General features: G+C 48.9%; 4 protein-coding genes across 7 annotated transcripts in view; 2 read left to right on the forward strand and 2 right to left on the reverse strand.

The window, feature by feature from the left end:
- The first annotated feature begins 3,621 nt into the window (after positions 1-3,621).
- Nr1i3 (nuclear receptor subfamily 1 group I member 3) lies at positions 3,622-8,599 on the forward strand. Of its 2 annotated transcripts, none has more exons than XM_005348793.3 (9): positions 3,622-3,777; positions 3,947-4,089; positions 4,546-4,676; positions 6,009-6,178; positions 6,363-6,502; positions 6,881-7,026; positions 7,119-7,235; positions 7,405-7,507; positions 8,345-8,599. In XM_005348793.3, the coding sequence occupies exons 2-9, from the start codon at positions 3,953-3,955 to the stop codon at positions 8,472-8,474; spliced, it is 1,074 nt and encodes a 357-aa protein (XP_005348850.1). In that variant the 5' UTR covers positions 3,622-3,777; positions 3,947-3,952; the 3' UTR covers positions 8,475-8,599. The 2 variants fall into 2 exon arrangements, with proteins under 2 accessions (XP_005348850.1, XP_005348851.1); XM_005348794.3 differs by having other exon boundaries at positions 7,122-7,235.
- On the reverse strand, positions 7,692-12,193 carry Tomm40l (translocase of outer mitochondrial membrane 40 like). 2 transcript variants are annotated; one of them, XM_005348791.3, is made up of 10 exons: positions 12,117-12,193; positions 11,646-11,895; positions 11,307-11,374; positions 10,928-11,020; positions 10,546-10,647; positions 10,293-10,398; positions 10,010-10,132; positions 9,820-9,896; positions 9,513-9,615; positions 7,692-9,375 (listed from the first exon to the last, which is right to left on the reverse strand). In XM_005348791.3, the coding sequence occupies exons 2-10, from the start codon at positions 11,758-11,760 to the stop codon at positions 9,236-9,238; spliced, it is 927 nt and encodes a 308-aa protein (XP_005348848.1). In that variant the 5' UTR covers positions 11,761-11,895; positions 12,117-12,193; the 3' UTR covers positions 7,692-9,235. The 2 variants fall into 2 exon arrangements, with proteins under 2 accessions (XP_005348848.1, XP_026635657.1); XM_026779856.1 differs by having other exon boundaries at positions 11,646-11,795; positions 12,117-12,185.
- Positions 12,194-14,016: 1,823 nt separating this feature from the next.
- On the forward strand, positions 14,017-15,995 carry Apoa2 (apolipoprotein A2). 2 transcript variants are annotated; one of them, XM_005348796.2, is made up of 4 exons: positions 14,017-14,083; positions 14,237-14,323; positions 14,638-14,770; positions 15,742-15,995. In XM_005348796.2, the coding sequence occupies exons 2-4, from the start codon at positions 14,272-14,274 to the stop codon at positions 15,860-15,862; spliced, it is 306 nt and encodes a 101-aa protein (XP_005348853.1). In that variant the 5' UTR covers positions 14,017-14,083; positions 14,237-14,271; the 3' UTR covers positions 15,863-15,995. The 2 variants fall into 2 exon arrangements, with proteins under 2 accessions (XP_005348853.1, XP_005348852.1); XM_005348795.2 differs by having other exon boundaries at positions 14,025-14,083; positions 14,234-14,323.
- A 2,111-nt stretch (positions 15,996-18,106) lies between these two features.
- Positions 18,107-20,548, reverse strand: part of Fcer1g (Fc fragment of IgE receptor Ig) — a 4,191-nt gene continuing 1,749 nt past the window's right edge. The window contains exons 2-5 of the mRNA XM_005348798.3: positions 19,220-19,311; positions 19,040-19,075; positions 18,610-18,627; positions 18,107-18,467 (exon numbers count right to left, since the gene is read on the reverse strand). Coding sequence (XP_005348855.1) covers positions 18,405-18,467; positions 18,610-18,627; positions 19,040-19,075; positions 19,220-19,311 — 209 coding nt within the window. The 3' untranslated portion in view covers positions 18,107-18,404. The remainder of the gene's footprint in view (positions 18,468-18,609; positions 18,628-19,039; positions 19,076-19,219; positions 19,312-20,548) is intronic.

A 20,548-nucleotide genomic window follows, 5' to 3' on the forward strand; every position in this document is an offset into this window, starting at 1 on the left:
CAGTCGGTGTTTGTTAATAGAAATAATTACTACACCATCTTCTGAAGTTCATGGGTAAATGTATTCTTGTGGTACACATAAAAACACTATGGCATGCACATACACATAAAATAAATAATTTTAAGGCTAACTGTTGTGGAATAATCTTTTTGCACACTGTGACAATGTGTCACTCTAACTGGCTTAATTAAAAGCTGAACAGCCAATAGCTAGGCAGGATTTCCAGGCACAGAGGATGCTGGGAAAAAGAAGGGCAGAGACAGGAGGAAGCAGGAAAGCTGAATGGACAGCGCATAGATGAGGTAAATGAGCCTCAGGGCAGCACACACATTAATAGAAATGAGTTAATTTAAGTTAAGCTAGCTAGAAACAAGCTTAAGCTAAGGCTGAGCATTCATAATTAATAATCAGTTTCTGTGTCATGATTTGGGGGCTGGTGGTCCAAGAAAGCCTGCTACAAATGGGGCTGGGCTTTAGGGTTTCAAAAACCCAAGCCAGTCCCAGTGTTGCTTCCCCTCTTCCCCCGGCCTGCAAATCTGGATGTAGAAATCTTAGCTACTTCTCAAGCACCAAATCCACTTGCATAGCACCATGCTTCCTGCCATGGTAATAATGGACTAAACCCCTGGAACTGTAATCAAGCACCAATTAAATGCTTTTTTTTTCTTTAATAATAGTTTCCTTGAGCTAGGTGGGTGGTGGTTCAGGCCTTTAATCCCAGAACTCAGAAGGCAGAGGGAGGTGAATCTCCAAGTTAAAGGCCAGCCTGGTCTACAAAGACAGCCAAGGCTACATAGAGAAACTGTGTCTTGAAAAACCAAACCAACCAAACAAACAAACAAATAAAATCAACATGGCAACAACAAAATTGAACCAAGTATGGGAATCCTCTGATTGCTAGGTCTTACATAACCCATGAACTCAGCTCTAGGACAAGAATTCCCAAATCAAGTTCAACTACTTCTAACTTATTAGAGTCGTGTGTGTGTGTGTGTGTATGTGTGTGTGTGAGTGTGTGTGAGTGTGTGTGTGTGCATGTGTGTGTGGGAGTGTGTGTGAGTTTGTGTATGTGTATGTGTGTGTATGTGTGTATGTGTGTATGTGTGTGTATGTGTGTATTGTGTGTGTATGTGTGTGTATGCGTGTATTGTGTGTGTATGTGTGTGTATTGTGTGTGTACGTGTGTATATGTATGTGTGTATGTGTGTATTGTGTGTGTATCTGTGTGTATGTGTGTATTGTGTGTATCTGTGTGTATGTGTATTGTGTGTGTATGTGTGTGTATGTGTGTGTATTGTGTGTGTACGTGTGTATATGTATGTGTGTATGTGTGTGTATGTGTGTGTATGTGTGTGTATGTGTGTGTATGTGTGTATGTGTGTGTATGTGTGTATTGTGTGTGTATGTGTGTATGTGTGAGTGTGTATGTGTGTGTGTGTGTGTGTGTGTGTGTGTGTGTGTAGGCACATGTGTAAACCAGCGGACAATCTTGGCTATCATTTACTTCTCAAGTGCCATCAGCTTTTTTTGTGAGGGTTTTTGCTGTTGTTTTTACATTCCTTTATTTGGGAAGGGGTGGCCATATGCCACCGAGCATTGATAGAGGTCATAGGACAACTTGCAGAGGCCCAATTCTCTCCTTCCACCATGTGGATTCTGGTATCAAAGAGGTCATCGTGCGGGCAGCAAGTGCCTTTATCCACTGAGTCATTACGCCAGCCCCACCCTGTTTTTTGAGAGAGTCTCTCACTGGTCTGGAATTTGCCAGCTAGGCTAGACTTACCTCAGAGATCCACCTGTCTCTGCCTTCTTGGCATTGGATTACAAGTATGTCCCCCTGTAATGAGTCTTTATCTGCTCCACCAGCTCCCAAATAATGACTCGAAGATATAGCATTAATTATGAAAGATCAGCCTTTAGCTTAAACTTATTCTTAACTAACTCTTATAAAAAATTAACCCATTTATATTAATCTGTGTTCTGCCACATGACTCAAGGCTGTTACCTCTCCTCCTGCACATCCTGCTTGCTCCGGATCTCCTGGCATCTCTGCCTTTCTTCCCCTAGAGTTCTCTTTCTGTCCATTAGTCCCGCCTATACCTCCTGCCTAGCAACTGGTCATTTAGCTTTTTATTAAACCAATCATACTGACACATCTTCACACAGTGTAAAGTAATATTCCACAACATCCACTGTGCCTTTTAGAACAATGTGGGTTTGGGTCTGATAAGATGGCTCGTGGGTTAAGAACACTGGCTGCTCTTCCAGAGGACCTGGGTTCAATTCCCAGCAAACACATGGCAGCTCAATATTGTGTGTGTAACTCCAATCCAAGGGATCTGGCACCCTTAAACAGACATGCATGTAGGCAAAAAAACTGTCGTGGTCCAACAAAAAACAAAGAACACAAAATAAAAAAATAAATAAAACTTTTTTTTTTTTTTAAAAAAGTGGGTTCTAGGATTTAAACCCAGGCCCTTGCTTGCTTGCATAGTAAGCACTTCAATGGCTGAGCTATTGCTCTACCACCTAGGGTTTACTTTTATTCATATCTCAGTCATCCCAAGCAGGGAAGAGGTATCTCTTCTGACTTTATGCCTAAATTCTTAATCTCCTGAAGTCTTTTTAAAACAAATTTCTGGGACTAGAGAGAAGGCTCAGAGGGTAAGAGCACTTAATGCTCCTGCAAAAGATTCAGGTTCAAGTCCTAGTACAGAACATTGTAGCTCACAAGCGCCTATAACTCCAGTCTCAGAAGATCAGGCAATGTTCTCCAGTCTCTGTGTGTACTAGGTGTACACATTAAAAGAAAAAAAATCAATAAATCTTTTTTAGAAAAAAGAAAGAAAGAAAGAAAGAAAGAAAGAAAGAGAGAGAGAGAGAGAGAAAGAAAGAAAGAGAGAGAGAGCTGGGAGGTGGTGGCACACACCTTCAATCCAAGCACTTGGGAGGCAGAGGCCGGTTCATCTCTGTAAGTTTAAGGCCAACTTGGTCTACAGAGTAAGTAACAGGACAACTAAGGCTACACACAGAGAAACCCTGTCTTGAAAAGCCAAAAGGAAGAAGGAGGAGGAGAAGAAGGAAGAAAGGAAGGAGGGAAGAAAAAAGGAAGGAAGGAAGTGGGGGGCGGTTAAGAGCACTGAGCTGGTCTTCCAGAGGACCTGGGTCAATCCCCAGCACCACACGGCAGGTTATAACAGTCCTGTAACTCCAGTTCCAAAGGACCCGACATCCTCACACCCCTCACACAGACATAGATGCAGGCAAAACACCTTTGCACATAAAATAAATAAATAAATTTCTTTGGGAGCCTGGTATAATTGTCATAGCTATCCTTTGACTATTGGCATACTGCATGTGAAAACCTTGCCCTCTCTCCCTCTTCATCTCTCCTCACTTTACGCAGGATCCACATAAAGAGAGGACTGTAGATTTAGCCTAAAGCTCACCAATAGGGAAAACAAGTAGCAGTTTTCAATGATCTGTGAGGGCCCCACCTATCATAGCCCCTCCCCATCTGCTACCAACCAACAGCTGGAACATGCTTAGGAAAACCTCCCGCCTCAGGTCTTTGCCCTGGGTCCAGAGTCTGCATCCTACCTGCTACATATGACACAGAGAGTACCCGGAGATCACATGCATGAGACCTAGAGACAACGTACCGAGGATAACCCCAAATTCCTGTAGCTCCTGAGATCACAAGGAGAGTAGGATCAGCGTGGAGGCTTGGGGAGAGATTCTGTGGCCTGTATGCGGTGTGCTGCCTAAGAGAAACAGGTGGGTAATTTGTGGAAGGCCGGAAACCAAAAACAATATTTCTGCTTTTAGTGCAGACAGTGCTGGTATTGGGTAGAGGGTAGATAGCCTTGGGAAGGGATCCCGCAGAAGAAGAGGAAGAGAGTCTAGTGTGTTTCCGAGCTGACTGTTAACTTCCTCCCACATCCAGGAGACCATGACAGCCACGCTAACACTTGAAACCATGGCCAGTGGAGAGGAATATGAGCCGAGGAACTGTGTGGTGTGTGGAGACAGAGCCACGGGTTATCATTTCCATGCCCTGACTTGTGAGGGCTGCAAAGGCTTCTTCAGGTGAATGCTTTCTCCCCATCAGAAACAACCCCCGCACTCCTATCGGGCCGCCTTGAAACGCTGGCCCATCTCCAAGCTTATGGGGCTGTCATACTCTCACAGCCAAGCTGTACTGTCCTGTGTCTAGCACCCTCAATCTTGCTGTCCCCAACACTGTGTGGAACTGGTGACAATAGAACAGCAGGCCAACCATTTGTCCTAGAGGCTCAGCCTCTTAGTCAAGAGTAGTACACATGATCTGCCCAGGACCAAGTTAGTACTACACAATGAGGGTTCCTGAGTGGCCTCGCTTCCCCGTGAAAATGCTCCAGCAGCTTCTGAGGACCTTTGGACACAACTCAGATTAGCCTGTTGTTAAACCAGTTAACTTTTTCATACCCTTCCAGCCTCCTCTTACGCTCAGCTGCCTGCTTCGCTGCCATCTCAGATCCTGCAGTGTCTTTCTCTGTCTCGCAGACGAACAGTCAGCAAAAACACTGGTCCCATCTGTCCATTTTCTGGAAGCTGTGAGGTCAGCAAAGCCCAGAGACGCCACTGTCCAGCCTGCAGGTTGCAGAAGTGTCTAAACGCTGGCATGAGGAAAGACAGTGAGTTGGCCCCCTACCATCCCAGGACGCCATTGAGTGTGCTTCTCTGCTGTTTGGTATACCCAATAGCTCATGTTCCACATAGCAGGCAGAGTAAGCTTTTTGAAACTTAATTAGATTATGCCACGGTTCCCAAAGCTTCCAGTCTCTCTCTTTAAAAGTATTTTTTTTTTATTTTTAATGTGTATAAGTGTTTACCTGTATATATGTCTGTGCACCTTGTGTATGCCTGGTGTTCACAGAGGCTCGAAGAGCATGTTGGATCCCCTGGAACTGGAGTTACAGATGACTATAAATTGCCATGTGAGTGCTGGGAATTGAACCCAGGTCCTCTGCAAGATCAGCCAGCGCTTTTAACCCTGAGCCATTTCTCCAGTCTCTCCCCGCTCCAATCTCCTTTAAGGTACATGATTTTATCCAAATCCTACTTCAGACTTTGTCTCTTAAGCCCTTCAACACATACTAGCCACACTGGCTCGGTGCTGTCCTCGAGCGCAGCAAGCTTACTCTTCCCCAGGACTTCCCCATTTCCTCTCCCCGAAATGTCCTTCCCCTTCAAAGTCACCTGGCTTGCCTCTTCTCTTCTATCTCTGGAGTACATGGTACCCGTCTTCTTGTAGGAACTTCTTAGTTATTCATTGCTGCTTTCCCTGTGCCAGGTAACTGTGCTGTGCTCCCAACAGATTAATGCAGCTGGCCTCCCACAGCTTCAGCCTGTCAGCTAAACAGCACAGTCACACTTGGGCATCAAGCCCGTCTGCCTCTCAAACTCCAGCACATCCATCTCACTCTCCTTCCAGCATGGAGCGGGTGGAAAGGACACTGTAGAAGCCAAATGGCACTGCCTTGAGTTCCGCCTGTCTCACTTATTTTATGACTGTGGAAGTGTTGCTGGAGTCTATGCTTCTGAGAAATACGAAGCCTGCCCTGTCTAATTAGAGTCGCTACAGCCAGTGAAATCTAGCCATAGAACCTTTGAAAGTACAAAGCTATGCAAATCTAAAGTGACATTTTCAAAATGAAGACCCTTCTTCAACGTTCCCAAGGAGCCAAACATCTCCCCTTCCCACTTTACTCTCCACCCCTCCCTTCTTTCCCATGGTGCACTGTTTCCTGCTGCAGTGTGTCACCGGTAAATACGAGGTCAGTAGATGTGTGCAGGAACCCCCTGCCGCCTGGACACACTGGTTCAGTGAAGTCCACGGAAGCCTCAGAAACCTTCCTTTCTTCCACAGTCCTTACACGGGGAGACTGAGTAGCCTCGCCTCAAGGGGCGGAAGAAAGGTGCTCTCTGCTGCTCTCAACTTATGTCGTCTTTCTTGCCTGCCACAGTGATCCTGTCAGCAGAAGCCCTGGCATTGCGGCGAGCCAGGCAGGCACAGCGGCGGGCACAGAAAGCATCCCTGCAGCTGAGTCAGGAGCAGAAAGAGCTGGTCCAGACCCTCCTGGGGGCCCACACTCGCCATGTGGTCCCCATGTTTGGCCAGTTAGTGAAGTTCAGGGTGAGAACTTACAGGATTTGTCCTGGGTGCCTGAGGGAGAGCGCTATTACCATGCCCTGACAGAGGACAGATCTCCAGAACCCCAGAGTGGGCAGGTTCCTCAGCCAAAAACCCTCCTAAGGCTGATGAGACCCGAAGGATGGCCAAGGCCGAGGCCTCTCACTCCTGCTCTGGACTCTTCTAGCCTCCAGCCCACCTGTTCGTCCATCACCGGCCCTTCCCCACTCTGGTCCCCGTGATGCCACTGCTCACACACTTTGCAGATATCAATACTTTCATGGTGCAGCAGATTATCAAATTTACCAAGGAACTGCCCCTTTTTCGGTGAGTACCATGTGGTCTTTCAGGAAGTAAATGCTTCATAAACCATACCAGAGCCGGGCGGTGGTGGCGCACGCCTTTAATCCCAGCACTCGGGAGGCAGAGGCAGGCGGATCTCTGTGAGTTCGAGACCAGCCTGGTCTACAAGAGCTAGTTCCAGGACAGGCTCCAAAGCCACAGAGAAACCCTGTCTCGAAATAACCAAAAAAAAAAAAAAAACAAAAACAAAAAACCATAAACCATACCAGGCTCTGATAAAAGTCACATATCCGCTGGCCATTCTGAGCAGTAGGCCTTTAATTTTCAGCACTAGGTATGTCAGTCGGGCCTTTTGATGGGCAGGCCTAAGTCTAAAGTGCCCTTATTTTCTGCCCCACACAGGGCCCTACCCATGGAGGACCAGATCTCCTTGCTCAAGGGAGCGGCTGTGGAAATACTGCACATCTCACTCAACCTTACTTTCTGTCTTCAAACGCAGAATTTCCTCTGTGGGCCTCTATGCTACAGAATGGAAGATGCGGCCCATGGTAAGATGGTAGAAACAGCACAGGCTGTGTGTCCGTGGGGTATAAAGTATGAAGCGTGACCGGGAGGCTCCTAAGCCTACCGCCTCTCACAGTAGGGTTCCAGTGGGAATTTTTGGATTTGATCATCCGCTTCCATGGAACATTGAAACGACTAAAACTCCAGGAGCCCGAGTATGTGCTCATGGCTGCCATGGCCCTCTTCTCTCCTGGTGAGCATCATCCAAAAGCCAAGGAACTAACTCTCAGCCCCTTTAATCTATCCCTGACCATCTTGCTTCCCAGCCCACAGTGTAGATCTATAGCATTCTCCGTCCCTGTACCACGTGAGGCTCCCCACCTGGGTCCCTGCCATCTTGACCTTCCCACCTCCGATCTCAGACAGGCCTGGAGTCACCCAGAGAGAAGAGATTGATCAGCTGCAAGAAGAGATGGCACTGATTTTGAACAACTACATCATGGAACAGCAGAGGCCCCAAAGTCGGTAGGTAGGAGGCCGGGGACTCACAGGCTGCACCGGGTTGGGGGAGGGAGGAAGGGATTGGAGAAACATTGGGATCAGAATGAATGCATTTACCGTTGTTTCCTTCGGGAACCTAGACCTTCCCTTGGGCCACCCCTATCACACCTAGTTCCAGTACCCAAACTGTGCATGCTGCTGTTCCTTCTCACTTTTCCAAGTTTTTTTTTTTTTATTCAGTAGAGATGCAAAGTAGTAGCTCACAGCCTGTGTGTGATAGCATTCCTGAGACTGGTGATAGCCATCACCTCCTCTCCAACTTCATTCTTCTTTTTGGCCCTCTCCTTTCCCTTGGGTCAATTCCTTGAATTTTTCAGTTCCATTTGAAGTCATGGTCATTCACAGTTTCATGGGCAAAGCCTGTCCCTGGCTCGGTAGTCCAGGCTCTGAAGTTAATGCCACTTTTGTTCTGCTCATTCCTTGATAAATCAGTTTGCTAAGAGGGGGATGTTTTATACCATAGAACAACACACCCGCCTTCTAGAACTCCATCTAGAAGGCTTCACCTTCAGGTTCTATACAGTTGAAGTTTTGGCCAAGTCTAGTTCTTTACATTTGACCTCTAAGCCCTGGGTTCAGGAAAAACTAGGCACAAAGAAGGAAGACAGTGCTGACAGAGGCCCTCTTGGGGACTTCTGAACATTTTCAAAATGTTGTATGTGCCATCCACAGCAGGATTTTCTAATGTTCAGACTTCACCTCCTGGAGGGGACAGTTCGGGGGACTGAGGCCTCAGGACGAGACTTCCAGCTGCCTTATTTCCCTCTTCTTTCCCTGCTAACCCTACTACTCCTTCCAAAGGTTTCTGTATGCAAAGCTGATGGGCCTGCTGGCTGAGCTCCGGAGCATAAACAATGCATACTCGTATGAAATACAGCGATTCCAGGGACTGACTGCTATGATGCCGCTGCTTGGGGAAATCTTCAGCTGAGGCCCAGGCTGGCCTCCTTCCCCAGACCCCCTGGGACACACTGGACTGGCAAGGGGAAATTGCTGGTGCCCAAAAGGGGACCAGCTAAAAGGAGCTCAGTGGCAGCAATGAAACACTGAACAGTATCTGTCTCTCCGTGCGGTCATCCATGGGGCGTGGACAGGGCAGGGGGCAGAGAGTGGGGAGTTGGGGTGACCATAGGACCAAAGCAGTTCTCTGGAAACACAGAAGACGGGAAAGGAGGAAGTCTCAGGGCTAGGAAGTGACAGTCCTTCAAGGAATGGGTGGGCCCATTCTTTGGTCTTTCTATGGCCAAAGATTTAGCTCTTTAACCCTATTTTCCCAACCTTGGGAGGCTGAGGGATGGAAAACGGGAGAAATGGTATAGGAAGTGAATCCCATGCAGATCTTTCTGCTCTGAAGAAGAAGCTAATACCTTAATCAAATAAAAATAATAAAGAAGAAAGTAGGGTGAGGGAAGCCAGATACAACCCTTAATCCTTCTCCTTCAGTCCAGAGCCATAGAGATACGGAACATTATAGTGGGGCTGCTGGCAGAATTGGGAACCTCAAACCACTGCCTCATGAGGAAGTGATCGTGTGGCAGCTTCAGTTCCGAGGAGGACACGGTCCTGCCCTCCACTCTGCCCTAGAAGTCATCAGCAAGGTAGGCTCTGGAGAGGGACCTAGTTAGTCTCTGGCCCTAGGGCATCTGACTCAAAGTTTCCAGCTGCTGTGTGGAGGTCGCCTCCAGGACCACTTCAGCCCACGGTGATGCTGAAGCCACAATGGAATCTGTTGCGCCAGTGATTGAGGAAGGCTCCGAGGGCGAGAGTGACGGGCAGGGGGGGCATCTTCTTCTCCAACACAGCACCAACACACCAGTTACTGTCCACCAGGCCTGCCAGGCAAGAGGACACTGGTCAGGCTGTATAGCAGGACTTGGAATAAGGAGTTAACAGAAGCAAGGTAGAGCCTCCTCCCTTCCTGTGTAACCCCAAATCCCTCACAAGTTCCAAACATCACAATAACCCTCACCTCTAAACACCATATTGGCCTGGGGCAGAGTCAGGTGGTAACCAAAGGAGAAGGTTGTATCTTGTAGCCTTGTGTTTGCCTCAAACTCCACTCCAACCTGAACCTGAGAAACAGGGACAAAAATGAGAGGAGGAACCGACACCTTGAATACCAGAAGAGTCCCAACAGGGTAGCAGCAAGCTGGGCGCATGTGTGGAGATGTATACCAGAGTGAGGGTAGGAAGAATAGGCCAGGAGCCTGGGGGGACCTGAGGGGCAGAGTTTCTCGCTGACCGACTAGGAGAGCGGATCAGGTCAATAATCTTACCTGTTCATTTGCCCTGTGGTAATAACTTGCATGGGCCCCACCTGACCCAACATTCAATGTAGCTACCCAGTGTAGAGCTGGGGGGGGAAAGTACAGAGGGAAAAGACAGTTACTGTAGTAGACACGGGCAAGGAACCCCAGAAAAGCCCAGAGTCGCTCCCCCTCACCACTGTCTCACTTGGCTCCATACCTGAGTACTTCCCAGCCAGAGTCAAGATGGCCCCCTCTTCGCCTGGTCGCCGGTGATAAACTAGCTCTCCTCCTAGCACCAGCCGTTGGGTGACGCTCTGCAGGAAGTGAGCGACCATGATCACTGTGGGCGAGTAAGGAGACGAGAGTCAGGTGTGTGCCCCTACCATCCAGTCATCCCCACGCTGGCCTGCCCAGAAAGTTCCTTTTCTAATCCCCAAACTACATTGAAGATGAAACGGCATGACTGACATTGTTTGCAAATGGACAATCTAGTTCCCCACCTGACTCCCCAATCAGGTCAGGATTTCCCAGGGTCAGAGTGGCTGTGTAGTCATCTCCCCGATACTCGCCATCAAACTGCCACGTCAGGAACTTGGCCTGCTGTGTCTGGGGAGGAGAGTAAGAAATAAAATACCCTTCCCCCTTTTTATGTTCAATATTGCCTCTGCTCCTCCCCCTAGACCCCCGAGGCAGGATACCCATGGAAGAGAGAGAGAGGTGCCTCAGTGGATGGAGGCAGGAACTGTGGGTCACCTGGAAGACAGCCTTAGCTCGTAGCCGCTCTGCCAACAGAAGCAAGACCTGGGCGTTGAGACTGCCACTGCTGTCCATATCCCCCACCACGGTGGGGAACACCTGTTAAGGAGTGTAGACAGTAAGGCTGAGATGGGTAGGTAGTTTTTATTGACCTAAACAGGAACACTAAGGGATTTCCGTAACGACACACAGTGCCCCCTGGTGGGCGTCAAAGACAAACGCGGGCATCTTTGCACAGGAGTCTCTACCCTGTCCCATTCAGAAAAGCCGCAGAAAACAAAGTTGCTGGATGATTTTCCTGACAGCACATACATTTCCTCCTGAAGACCTACGCCCGTGAGGGTCTAGGGAGTTGATGCAAACGTGGTGGAGCCCTCACCTCAGTGGGGCTAAGCTGCCAGTCCCCTGCGTAGGCGGCATGGAGATGATACCCTGGCAAGCCCAGGGCACTCATGTGCACAGTATGAGCCACCTGAGGAAAGAGGAGACGACGGAGAACACTCTTTAATTCCCTATCCCACCCTTGATCTTTTTCCATTCAGCGGGTGTTTCTAAAAACCTCAACTGTTCCGACATATGAAGAGGGTCACTGGATTTTAAGCAACAAGTCCCACAGGCAAAGAAAGGAAAAGGGACCCCCACATCGTCCCTCACTTGTCACACCTAGCCTGGCTAAGACTGGAGTAAGAGGTGTGAAGCAGAGGATCCAGGGAAGGGCAGGGAGGTGAAGTGAGGAGGGGCCGGAGAAGTGGGAGCACCTGGAAATGGCTGCTCAGGACCTTGTTGACAACCAGCTTCACGCCCTCCATCTGTGCTGGAAATACATCTGAAAGGAGCGAGGGGAAGGGAAGGAATAAGTACAGATGAGGACCCTAGCCAAGGAGGTAGACCTCCCTTTCAGTCCTCCATGAAGCACCGAAGGAAATGACCTCCTTTCAAATCCTGCAACAAAAATGCTCTGCTTTGGACATCTGACCCTTCTTGACTGCTGGATGCTCCAGCTGTGATCTCTCTGTTCACATCACGGGGCATCAGCATTCAAGAGCCTCCCCTCCTCTACCCCTTCCACCTAAGACACCCAAACCCCACATCCTCACCTTTGCACAACCGGTGCAGCTCATCGAAGCTCCCGGGGTTGGGCAGTGGTTCCTCTCGACGGGGGGTCCGGCGGGGTAAAGTCCCCAGCGGTACCAGGCCCAGGGTGTTACCCATTTTAGTCCAGAGGACAGGGAGGGGTTGGGGTTAGCCTGGGGAAACAATCTATTGCTCCCTCTACCCCCCACGGGCTCCACCCCCCATCATCAGGCTCCCCAGTTTCAGAAACTTCCATAGGGTTCAATACTAGACCTGCAACAAGGAACAGTAGGGGAAGAGAGCACCGATGGAAAAATTGAATCCCAGGCACACTCCCGCCCCATCGTTGATCCTTCACCCCCACCTGTCACCCCTGTCCGCTCTCCCATTATCTATTCTTAACCACCACCACAGGCTTCAGCTAGCTCCCTAGTTTCTCTATTCTTCATTCCCACGTCCCAAGGCTCTGCCCGCAATGGAACACTAACCCTTACCATCTCAAAGCATCCCGCTGCCTCTTTCCTCTAGGCACACCCCGGTCATCTTGATGGGGGCAGCCATCTTAAGTAATGGCAGAACTATAGCTTCAACCTGCATTCTAAGCATGGCCATAAGTGCCATCTTGGAAATGGGCAAAGGAAGCGCTCAAAGACCCAACCCACCCAATGATGAAAAAAGGTGCTTAAATTTCCAGTGACCAATGGGAGAGGAGGAAGTAGAAGAGTGGCAGCCCTGACGGCCCCAGAGCTTCAGTCCTCCGCTGCAGGGGCGAGTGGGAGTTTGTGGGTGGTACTTTAGACTTGAGTCGAAGGCCACGTGAGATAGCCCAGCCTCTTCAAGGTCGAGAAAATTTGTGTGCGTTTTGAGACGCCAGGGGGAGCATTTTGTCCAGCATCGCTGGAGCTCCTTAAACCAGACCTGAGGAAAGTGAAACTACAGTTTGAGTTTGGAGACGTGTTTTATGAAGAGACGCTCAGGGAGGGATTATGGCTCAGGGAGGGATTATGAAGACACCAGTTCGCATTACTCTCTACCTACCTAAAATCCTCAGGGGGATCCCCACAGCCCTCCCACACCTCCAGAGGGCTGCTGCTCACAAACACAGCTCTCCCTTAGAAAATAGAACCCTAACACCACTACCTCCCCCGCTCTGGAATTCTACAAGCCAGGCCTTCTTGTTAGGAAATAGGAAAGGCTGTGAGTTTGAGGGAGGGGAGCGGGTTGTGGGCAGAACTAATTTCTGAAGCTGCCCTCTCCAGTTACTCCTTCCTTGCAGACGGGACTAATGCAATCCAGGAATCCGACTCCTGCCTGTCCTTACACTCTGCCCCCAGGGCCAGGGGCAAGCAGCGGTGTGACAATAGAGCTACTTCACAAGAGGACAGCTGGAAATGGGGACGATTTCTTGGTCATTGTTTGCACCCTGCCTCTCAGTAGTGTTCAGTGCACACAGGGTAAATTTGGGGGGGCCAAAGGGTGAAAGATAGCAATGTTTTGGGCCTAGGGAATACGCCTCATAGTCGTCCCCCCACGACACTAATTAGAGCTCGGTCAAAGGGCCAGGACCTAACTGATAAGATGATTAAATAACCAGGCATCTTCGACCTTTATCTGGACTGGAACCTCTTAACTGTTGCAGCTGGGAGCAGGAAGGAGGGCAGAGGCTATTTTTCTGAATTTGTTTTTTTTGGGGGTAGGGTTGGGAACCCAGGAGTGTTAGTCCACATTCTCATTACACATTAACTCAAAAAGGGACAGAGTCAGCGGTATCTGTTCTTGTATTCCCCTAAGCCCCATTCCCTGCCACTTCCGATTTCAATTCCTTTTTCCTGTTCCCCTCTCTCTCTCTCTCTCTCCCCCCTTCTTTCTTTTTTTAAGACAGGGTCTCTCTATGCAGCCCTGAAACTCACTATATAGATCAGGCTGACCTCAAATTCACAGAGATCAGTCTGCCTCTGCCTCCCCAATGCTGGGAAGAAAGGCACATGCCATCACGCCTAGCTTCTTTCTCCTTTCTGTTGTTCCCAAACACCTCTTTGCCAGGTTGCTATGAAAGTATGAAACGTATAGGGTTGGGGGAATGAAGTCTATCCACAGTGAGGTAAAGATAACAAGGGCTATGGGCTTTGTGTCAGAACTTCCCAGAGAAATAGCTTAGAATCCTGATTCCCTGCTATGTATCAACCCCGTTAACTTCAGGCCTCTATCCCAAAAGAATAAAACGTAGGCAGATAGATCTTGGTCTTCCCCTGAGTTTATACCCCCTGCCTCTCATTCAAACACCAAGAGTCCCTTTTGCTTGTTATTCCGTCCATCTCTGCAGCGTGTTTACTCCAGCATGATCTCTGCCCCTCTGGACTTGCCATGCTCGGCATCACCTGACAGGGGTGGGGAAGGAGAAGCGTATATAGCCCTGTCTCCATCCAGGCTGGGGTAGATGCCAAGGACAGCGACACTACAGGTATGACGAGGCCGCAAGAATGGGGGCAGCATGCAGAGAGGATGGGGCTTTGATTGTGGAAGGAATGGGAATTAAGTTAGTGTGGGCATTCAGGTGGGGGATCTCCGGAAGGGGCTACAGCTCATTTGACTTCAGTGTCCTTCCCACCAGCAGCACTGTTCCAAGGCTACGTTCCCACTGACGCCATCATGAAGCTGCTTGCGATGGTTGTTCTGCTCGTCACTGTCTGTAGCCTGGAAGGTGAGTTTGCAATACGGAGAAAGGAAACCAAAGGAAAGAAGGTGCTGGGGCTCGTGGCTACCCAACTCTCTGTGCTTCTACAGATGAGTGTGCCGGCAGAACCCAAGAGGAAAATTGTTCCCTTTCGAAAGTCTAAAACAACAAAACAAAAACCCAGAAAACAAAAAAAAAAAAACCAAAACCTCAAATACCTAGCAGGACACCAGTTCGGGGAAGCGGCTGAAAGCTGGGATGGATCTTGTGGGGTGTGAGGGGAGACTGGGATTCACTGCTGGGAATCCAAATGAAAAGATGGTGCATATGTGTTTGTGTAGGGGCTTTGGTTCGGAGACAGGCAGAGGAGCCGGGTCTGCAGAGCCTGTTCAGTCAGTATTTTCAGACCATGACTGACTATGGCAAGGACTTGATGGAGAAGGCCAAGAGCACGGAGATCCAGACCCAAGCCAAGTAAGTCTCTAGGAGAGGACTCAAGGGGCCCCAGGGCTGCAGAGAATAGGAAGACAGGCGTTCTCGTAGGAATCTTAACTCAGTGGCTGGGGTTCCTGGAGATTAGGCTTAAAAATCGAGAAGAAAGCCAGGTGGTGGTGGCGCATGCCTTTAATCCCAGCACTTGGGAGGCAGAGGCAGGCGGATCTCTGTGAGTTCGAGACCAGCCTGGTCTACAAGAGCTAGTTCCAGGACAGGCTCCAAAACCACAGAGAAACCCTGTCTAGAAAAACCAAAATATATATATATATATCGAGAAGAAAAATTCCTCCCTCACCCCAGTAGATCCATCCAGTGTATTCCTCAGGTGGGGGCAGCAGGGAGTGGACCTTGGAGTCTAGTCGCTAGTGTCTGATGCCCTGCTTGCTGCAGGAAGGTCTACTCCACCTCTTCCAGACTTTCCAGGGTACTTCAGGGTGCCCCATTTAGAAACCTGGGTTGGCACACACTGAGACAAGGGGGATGTTCTATCGGGAACTCACCAAGGCCAGCTGGCCTGGGTCTGAAAAAGCCTGGGATAAAACCGGACTCGCTGAACATAGCGGACAATGAGGACTACTGAGAACTCAAGAACAATTGGCAATGGGTTTTTGATCCTACTGCATGTACTGGCTTTGTGGGAGCCTAGGCAGTTTGGATGCTCACCTTACTAGACCTGGATGGAGGTGGGTGGTCCTTGGACTTCACACAGGGCAGGGAACCCTGATTGCTCTTCGAGCTGATGAGGGAGGGGGACTTGATCGCGGGAGGGGGAGGGAAATGGGAGGCGGTGGCGGGGAGGAGGCAGAAATCCTTAATAAATAAATTAATTAATTAATTTTAAAAAAAAAGAAACCTGGGTTGGGTCAGTCTGCTCTGACCTTCACCACCAACACAGACCCGGTCAGCGACTGGGGCCCTTCACATCAGCATCTGGTCCTTCCCCTCCCCAGGGCTTACTTTGAAAAGACACATGAGCAGCTGACACCCCTGGTCAAGAAAGCTGGAGCAGATCTGATGAGCTTCCTCAGCAACTTTATGAACTTTGAGAAACCAGCTCCTGCTGCTAAGTGAGGTGTGGGGCACCTGTCTTCCTACCCCAGCTCCCCACTGGCCTGCCCTAGAGCCCCCTCCTGCCCACTGGCTACCCTAAAGCCCCCACTCTACCTTCTGCCCGTGTTGTACAATAAATGCGGAAGGAATCAAACTGTGCCTCATGTCTTTGGGTGACTGGGAAGACCGTGGCAGAGTGGGGGAGGAGTAGGAGGAAGGAAAGAGATTAATCTGTTTCTAAAAGGGGAAAGGGACGAGAGTTTTGGTGCGAGCTGTGAAGAAAGGGCTGAAGAAATAAGTGGTGGACATGACAGAGTAGATGCCTGTGATTTGTCTCCACACAAAGGAGTCTCCCCCGTGAGTGGCTCAGTAGCATCATTGAAGGACATGGACCTAAGCAAGGAATGGAGGGCTCACAGCTTGGGGTCACAGGAAACAAGGGCAACCCTCAGAATTTCTTCTTAACTTTCTATGAATAGATCGTGAGGTGGTTGTTGCTTTGTTTTCTAAAAAAAAAAAGACTCCATCTTTCCCTTTGAACCTGGAGAACACTGTTTCCGCCATCCCACAGTAAAAGATTAGGCTGACCCTTTTCTCCCAAAGCACTCTAGTTTCTTCCCTCAAAACCACTCATTTAGCCAGGTATGGTAGCACACAGCTGCCTTTAATCCTGGCACTCGGCAATTCCAGGACAGCCAGAGCTACAAAATAAAGAGGCCCTGCCTCAAGACAAAGCAAGCCAGTAAACAAACTGCAAAAGGAAAAAGAAAACAAAACAAAAAGGCTAAGGATATAGTTTGTTTTATTTTATTTTGTTTTTTGAGACAGGGTTTTTCTGTGGTTTTGGAGCCTGTCCTGGAACTAGCTCTTGTAGACCAGTAAGGATATAGTTTAATGGTAGAGTCCTTACCTAGCATGTGTGAAGCCCTAGGTTCAATCCCTAGCATTTGAATCAATGTAAAACAACAACAAAAAAAAAAGCAAAAACAAATAAAACCTTTTTGCTTTATGTAGAACAGTGTATATATACAAGAAAGTCAGTCCCTACCTTCAAAGTGACCTTAGACGAGTTAATATTTTAAAGAACCTGAATTTTTTTTTATTTTTTTATTTTTCAAGACAGGGTTTCTCCGTAGCTTTTTGGTTCCTGTCCTGGAACTAGCTCTTGTAGACCAGGCTGGTCTCTAACTCACAGAGATCCGCCTGCCTCTGCCTCCCAAGTGCTGGGATTAAAGGCGTGCGCCACCGCCGCCCGGCAAGAACCTGAATTTCTTATACAGGTTAGTGAGCAGATAAAATGATACAATGGGAAAATACTTTGAAAATATAAATCACTATGCAATGCTGTGCTGTCCAGCACAGGGGACTGCTAGATTGGACACTCTAGCCTTTCTGGAAGAAGGCGGGCATGTCAGAGACAGAGCTCACTGCACCCTCCAAGGCTTAAATATCTCCAGGAAGAGCTTCCTGGTGACCGGGAAGAGGACAGGCACTGGCAGGGCTTCCCTGACTACCCACCTTGTGGGAAATGACCTCCCATTTGGACCCAACTTGTTCCTCTTGACCTTTCCTACCGCCAACCTATCAGGTTCTAAGATCCTTCTTGCTCCCAAATCCCCTGAAAATCCATTGTCCTTATAAAATCTTCCACTAGGAGGGTCACATGATCTTTGCCATCACATTCCTTCCGGATGCTTAGCCCTTCAGCGATGCTAACTCAAACGTGCACGAGCTGAATTGATAGTATCTAGATTGGTGACTCTTTTAGGTTAGACATACAGGCTTCTCTACAAACCAATCAGGATTCATTTTCAGACACAAAAAAAACTACACTGAGTACAGAAGTGATTTCTTAGGTTCCAGGGTCTCTAAGTACATGTATACTCCCAACACAGGGTGGGAGTGTGAGAAGGCTCCCTGCACTAGGTTCCATTCCAGAGCACCAAGAGAACAAGGGTCTTATCACTCGTCTAGATACAGTCAGCACTCATACCTCAAAAGAGCAAGGTAGCAAGGCAATGGTAGTGCACGCCTTTAATCCCAGCACTTGGAAGGCAGAGTTCGAGGCTAGCCTGGCCTGCAGGATGAGTTCCAGGACTACAGAGAAACCCTGTTTGGAAAACAGACAAGCAAACAAAAGAGCAAAGTAGCCCTGGAGTCCTGTGTTCTCAGGAGCTGAGTTTGCCTCACTCTAAACTGTATCTTCAGTATCCAGTCTAATGCTTAGTACAAGCTGAACTGTTATATGACAAATGACAAAAGGAGTAGAGTCACATCTGTACCGGCTTTATTGGAAGGTAATCCCTTTCCATTGTTTAGCAAGAGCTGGGGATCAGGGGAGGAAAGAAAGGAAGTGATGGAATATGTAAGGGAACAACCATCTGTGAGTAAGTCTTTAACGGAAATGAGCGACTGCTGGTGGACATTAACTTAGAGCCTGGCATCATGGGAGTAAGGTCAGCTAGCATCAAAAGCACAGAGGTAGCATCGTGATGTCAGCTGTGAGGGCTAAGAGAGAACCAGAAGCAGAAAGAGAATGCAGCCAAGGACATATGATTTAAAGCTACTGGGGTGGTTTCTCATGCTTCAGAGTCTCGTATGTCTCTTGGTTCCGGGTACTCAGGCCCTGCAGGAGAGTCAAAGGCTGATCAGGAGTTTGAGCTCATCACAGGGCCCCCATTCACCTCAGACCCCATTCCTATCAAAGTCACTCTAAACCCAAGCCTCTTTTTTTGACCCCCAAGGTAGGGAAAAAGAGATTCACTCACCGTGTAAACAGCATCTTTCTGTAGAGATGAAAGGAGCAAGGTATTAAAGACCTATACCTTCTTCGGGCCCTGTCCCCCATCACCTTCTTTCCCACCCAGGGACTATCTGGGTCAAGGTTAGCATTAGCTGCTGCCTTACGCTGGGAGCACTCACATACTTGCTCCCTTACCCGTATGGCTACAAACACCCTTCAAGTGCAACACATAACTCTCGGGCGTTGTCACCTCTGCTTCATTCTTTCCTGTCCAGATATTTTATCTGCAGCTCAACTAGATGGCAGTAAGCTACTCATGCTGAGGTGAGGGGCAGGGTACAGATCAGTCTCCAAAACACACGCCTTCCCAGAGGTCTCAGCGCTAAGGCTAATAATCCAGGAAAACTGAAAGCCTGAAAACAAAAACATTGACGCGCAGGTGTGGGACTCCATACCTCATAGCTGGCTATCGCTGCCTTTCTGACCTGGATCTGGAGGGGGGGAAAGGCAATCAGTAAGGGAGAAGTTGGAGGCCCATCTCCTTCCCCTCCAAATCATGGAGAACCCCTTCGGTTTCCCTTCCTGAGACCTCCCACTCCTGGGTCCGGTTCTTCAACCGTCCCTCCCCGCCTTACCTTGAGTCGACAGTAGAGTAGGGTAAGGACAATACCATACAAAAACAGGATGGCGTCCAGGATATAGCAGAGCTGGGGCTCTCCCAGGGCAGCTGAGGGGATACAGGATGCCCATGGGACCCGGTGCACAGGGAAAGGGAGGGTTGTCACTCAGAGGAAGGGGAAGGGGTCAGAGAGGTGGGACAGGGTCTTGTGGGGGGTCCTTCTAAGGGAAGAAACTAACCTCATCTTTAGACTGTTGTTCCTCTTACCTGCCCCTCTTCCCCCTCACACTATGGCAGGAGTCAGATAGGACGCATAAAGGGTTCGGTTGTGGTAGGACTTGGGTTTACTGAGGGTTACAGACTTCCCTCTCAGCCCCGACCTCTCTTTTCAGTACTGTGGTTCCTCAGGCATCATTGAGCACTTCTTCTACCTCAAGGACCCATCAGAGTTTACTGGGCTGAGACGAAAACCTCAGCCCAGTGGGGGAGGGAGAGAGAAATAGTGGCAAAATTTCAACAAAGAAACCACAAGAGTGTGTCTCTGCTAAGTCCTGTGACCTGTGGCTGAGGGCTGGACAGGAAGGATGTGAGCTGGGGAAGGGAGGGAAGGCAATTACTCTATTATTGGTCATCTCAGCCTCTCTGCCATTTGCCACCCAAGGCACTAACTATACCAAAACAAGCCAACAAACAAACAAAAACAAAGTGACTGCTGTTTGAGGCCCGATAGACACCTTTGACTGTCCACGAAACGTTGGGTGGTGACCACAGCTCAAAGAAATGACCACAAACTAAATCTAAAATATAGATTCTTCCTCTTGCTACTCTGCCCTGTTAATCATGATAGGCCTCTAAGAGGGGAAGTTTGTGCAACTGAAAAAAAAAAATCACACAGGAGCTGAGAGTGGTGGGCCATGCCTATAATCCCAGCATTTGGAAGGCTGAAGCTAAAAGCATTGGGTGAGTTTGAGACCAGCCTGAGCTATATAATTAATGAGTTCCAGACCAGCCTAGGATATACAGTGAGAGCCTGAAGGGGGAAAAAAAAAAAGCCGGGCGGTGGTGGCACATGATGCCTGGGAGGCAGAGACAGGCAGATCTCTGAGTTCGAGGCCAGCTTGGTCTACACAGTGAGTTCCAGGACAGCCAGGGCTACACAGTGAAACCCTGCCTTGAAACATGAACAAACAAAACAGGAACTCACAACAAGCAACAAACAACAGCCCCCCCCAAAAAAAAGAGAAAAACCAAAAATCTAAGAAACAAAAGTTCCCCCCCAAAAAAAATCTAGCCGGGCGGTGGTGGCGCACGCATTTAATCCCAGCACTCGGGAGGCAGAGGCAGG

The sequence above is a fragment of the Microtus ochrogaster genome, chromosome 6 (genome assembly GCF_000317375.1).
Source record: "Microtus ochrogaster isolate Prairie Vole_2 chromosome 6, MicOch1.0, whole genome shotgun sequence".
In the NCBI taxonomy this organism is placed as follows: domain Eukaryota; kingdom Metazoa; phylum Chordata; class Mammalia; order Rodentia; family Cricetidae; genus Microtus; species Microtus ochrogaster.

Excerpts from the sequence above, each read along its gene's own strand:
- Nr1i3 (XM_005348793.3), top strand. The coding sequence starts at position 3,953 with ATGACAGCCACGCTAACACTTGAAACCATGGCCAGTGGAGAGGAATAT. Across the intron at positions 4,677-6,008 it reads CGCTGGCATGAGGAAAGACA|TGATCCTGTCAGCAGAAGCC; the intron begins GTGAGTTGGCCC and ends TGCCTGCCACAG. Across the intron at positions 7,508-8,344 it reads CAGCAGAGGCCCCAAAGTCG|GTTTCTGTATGCAAAGCTGA; the intron begins GTAGGTAGGAGG and ends CTCCTTCCAAAG.
- Tomm40l (XM_005348791.3), bottom strand. The coding sequence starts at position 11,760 with ATGGGTAACACCCTGGGCCTGGTACCGCTGGGGACTTTACCCCGCCGG. Across the intron at positions 11,375-11,645 it reads GCTGCACCGGTTGTGCAAAG|ATGTATTTCCAGCACAGATG; the intron begins GTGAGGATGTGG and ends CGCTCCTTTCAG. Across the intron at positions 9,897-10,009 it reads TCTGGCTGGGAAGTACTCAG|CTCTACACTGGGTAGCTACA; the intron begins GTATGGAGCCAA and ends TTCCCCCCCCAG.
- Apoa2 (XM_005348796.2), top strand. The coding sequence starts at position 14,272 with ATGAAGCTGCTTGCGATGGTTGTTCTGCTCGTCACTGTCTGTAGCCTG. Across the intron at positions 14,324-14,637 it reads CACTGTCTGTAGCCTGGAAG|GGGCTTTGGTTCGGAGACAG; the intron begins GTGAGTTTGCAA and ends GTGTTTGTGTAG. Across the intron at positions 14,771-15,741 it reads GAGATCCAGACCCAAGCCAA|GGCTTACTTTGAAAAGACAC; the intron begins GTAAGTCTCTAG and ends TCCCCTCCCCAG.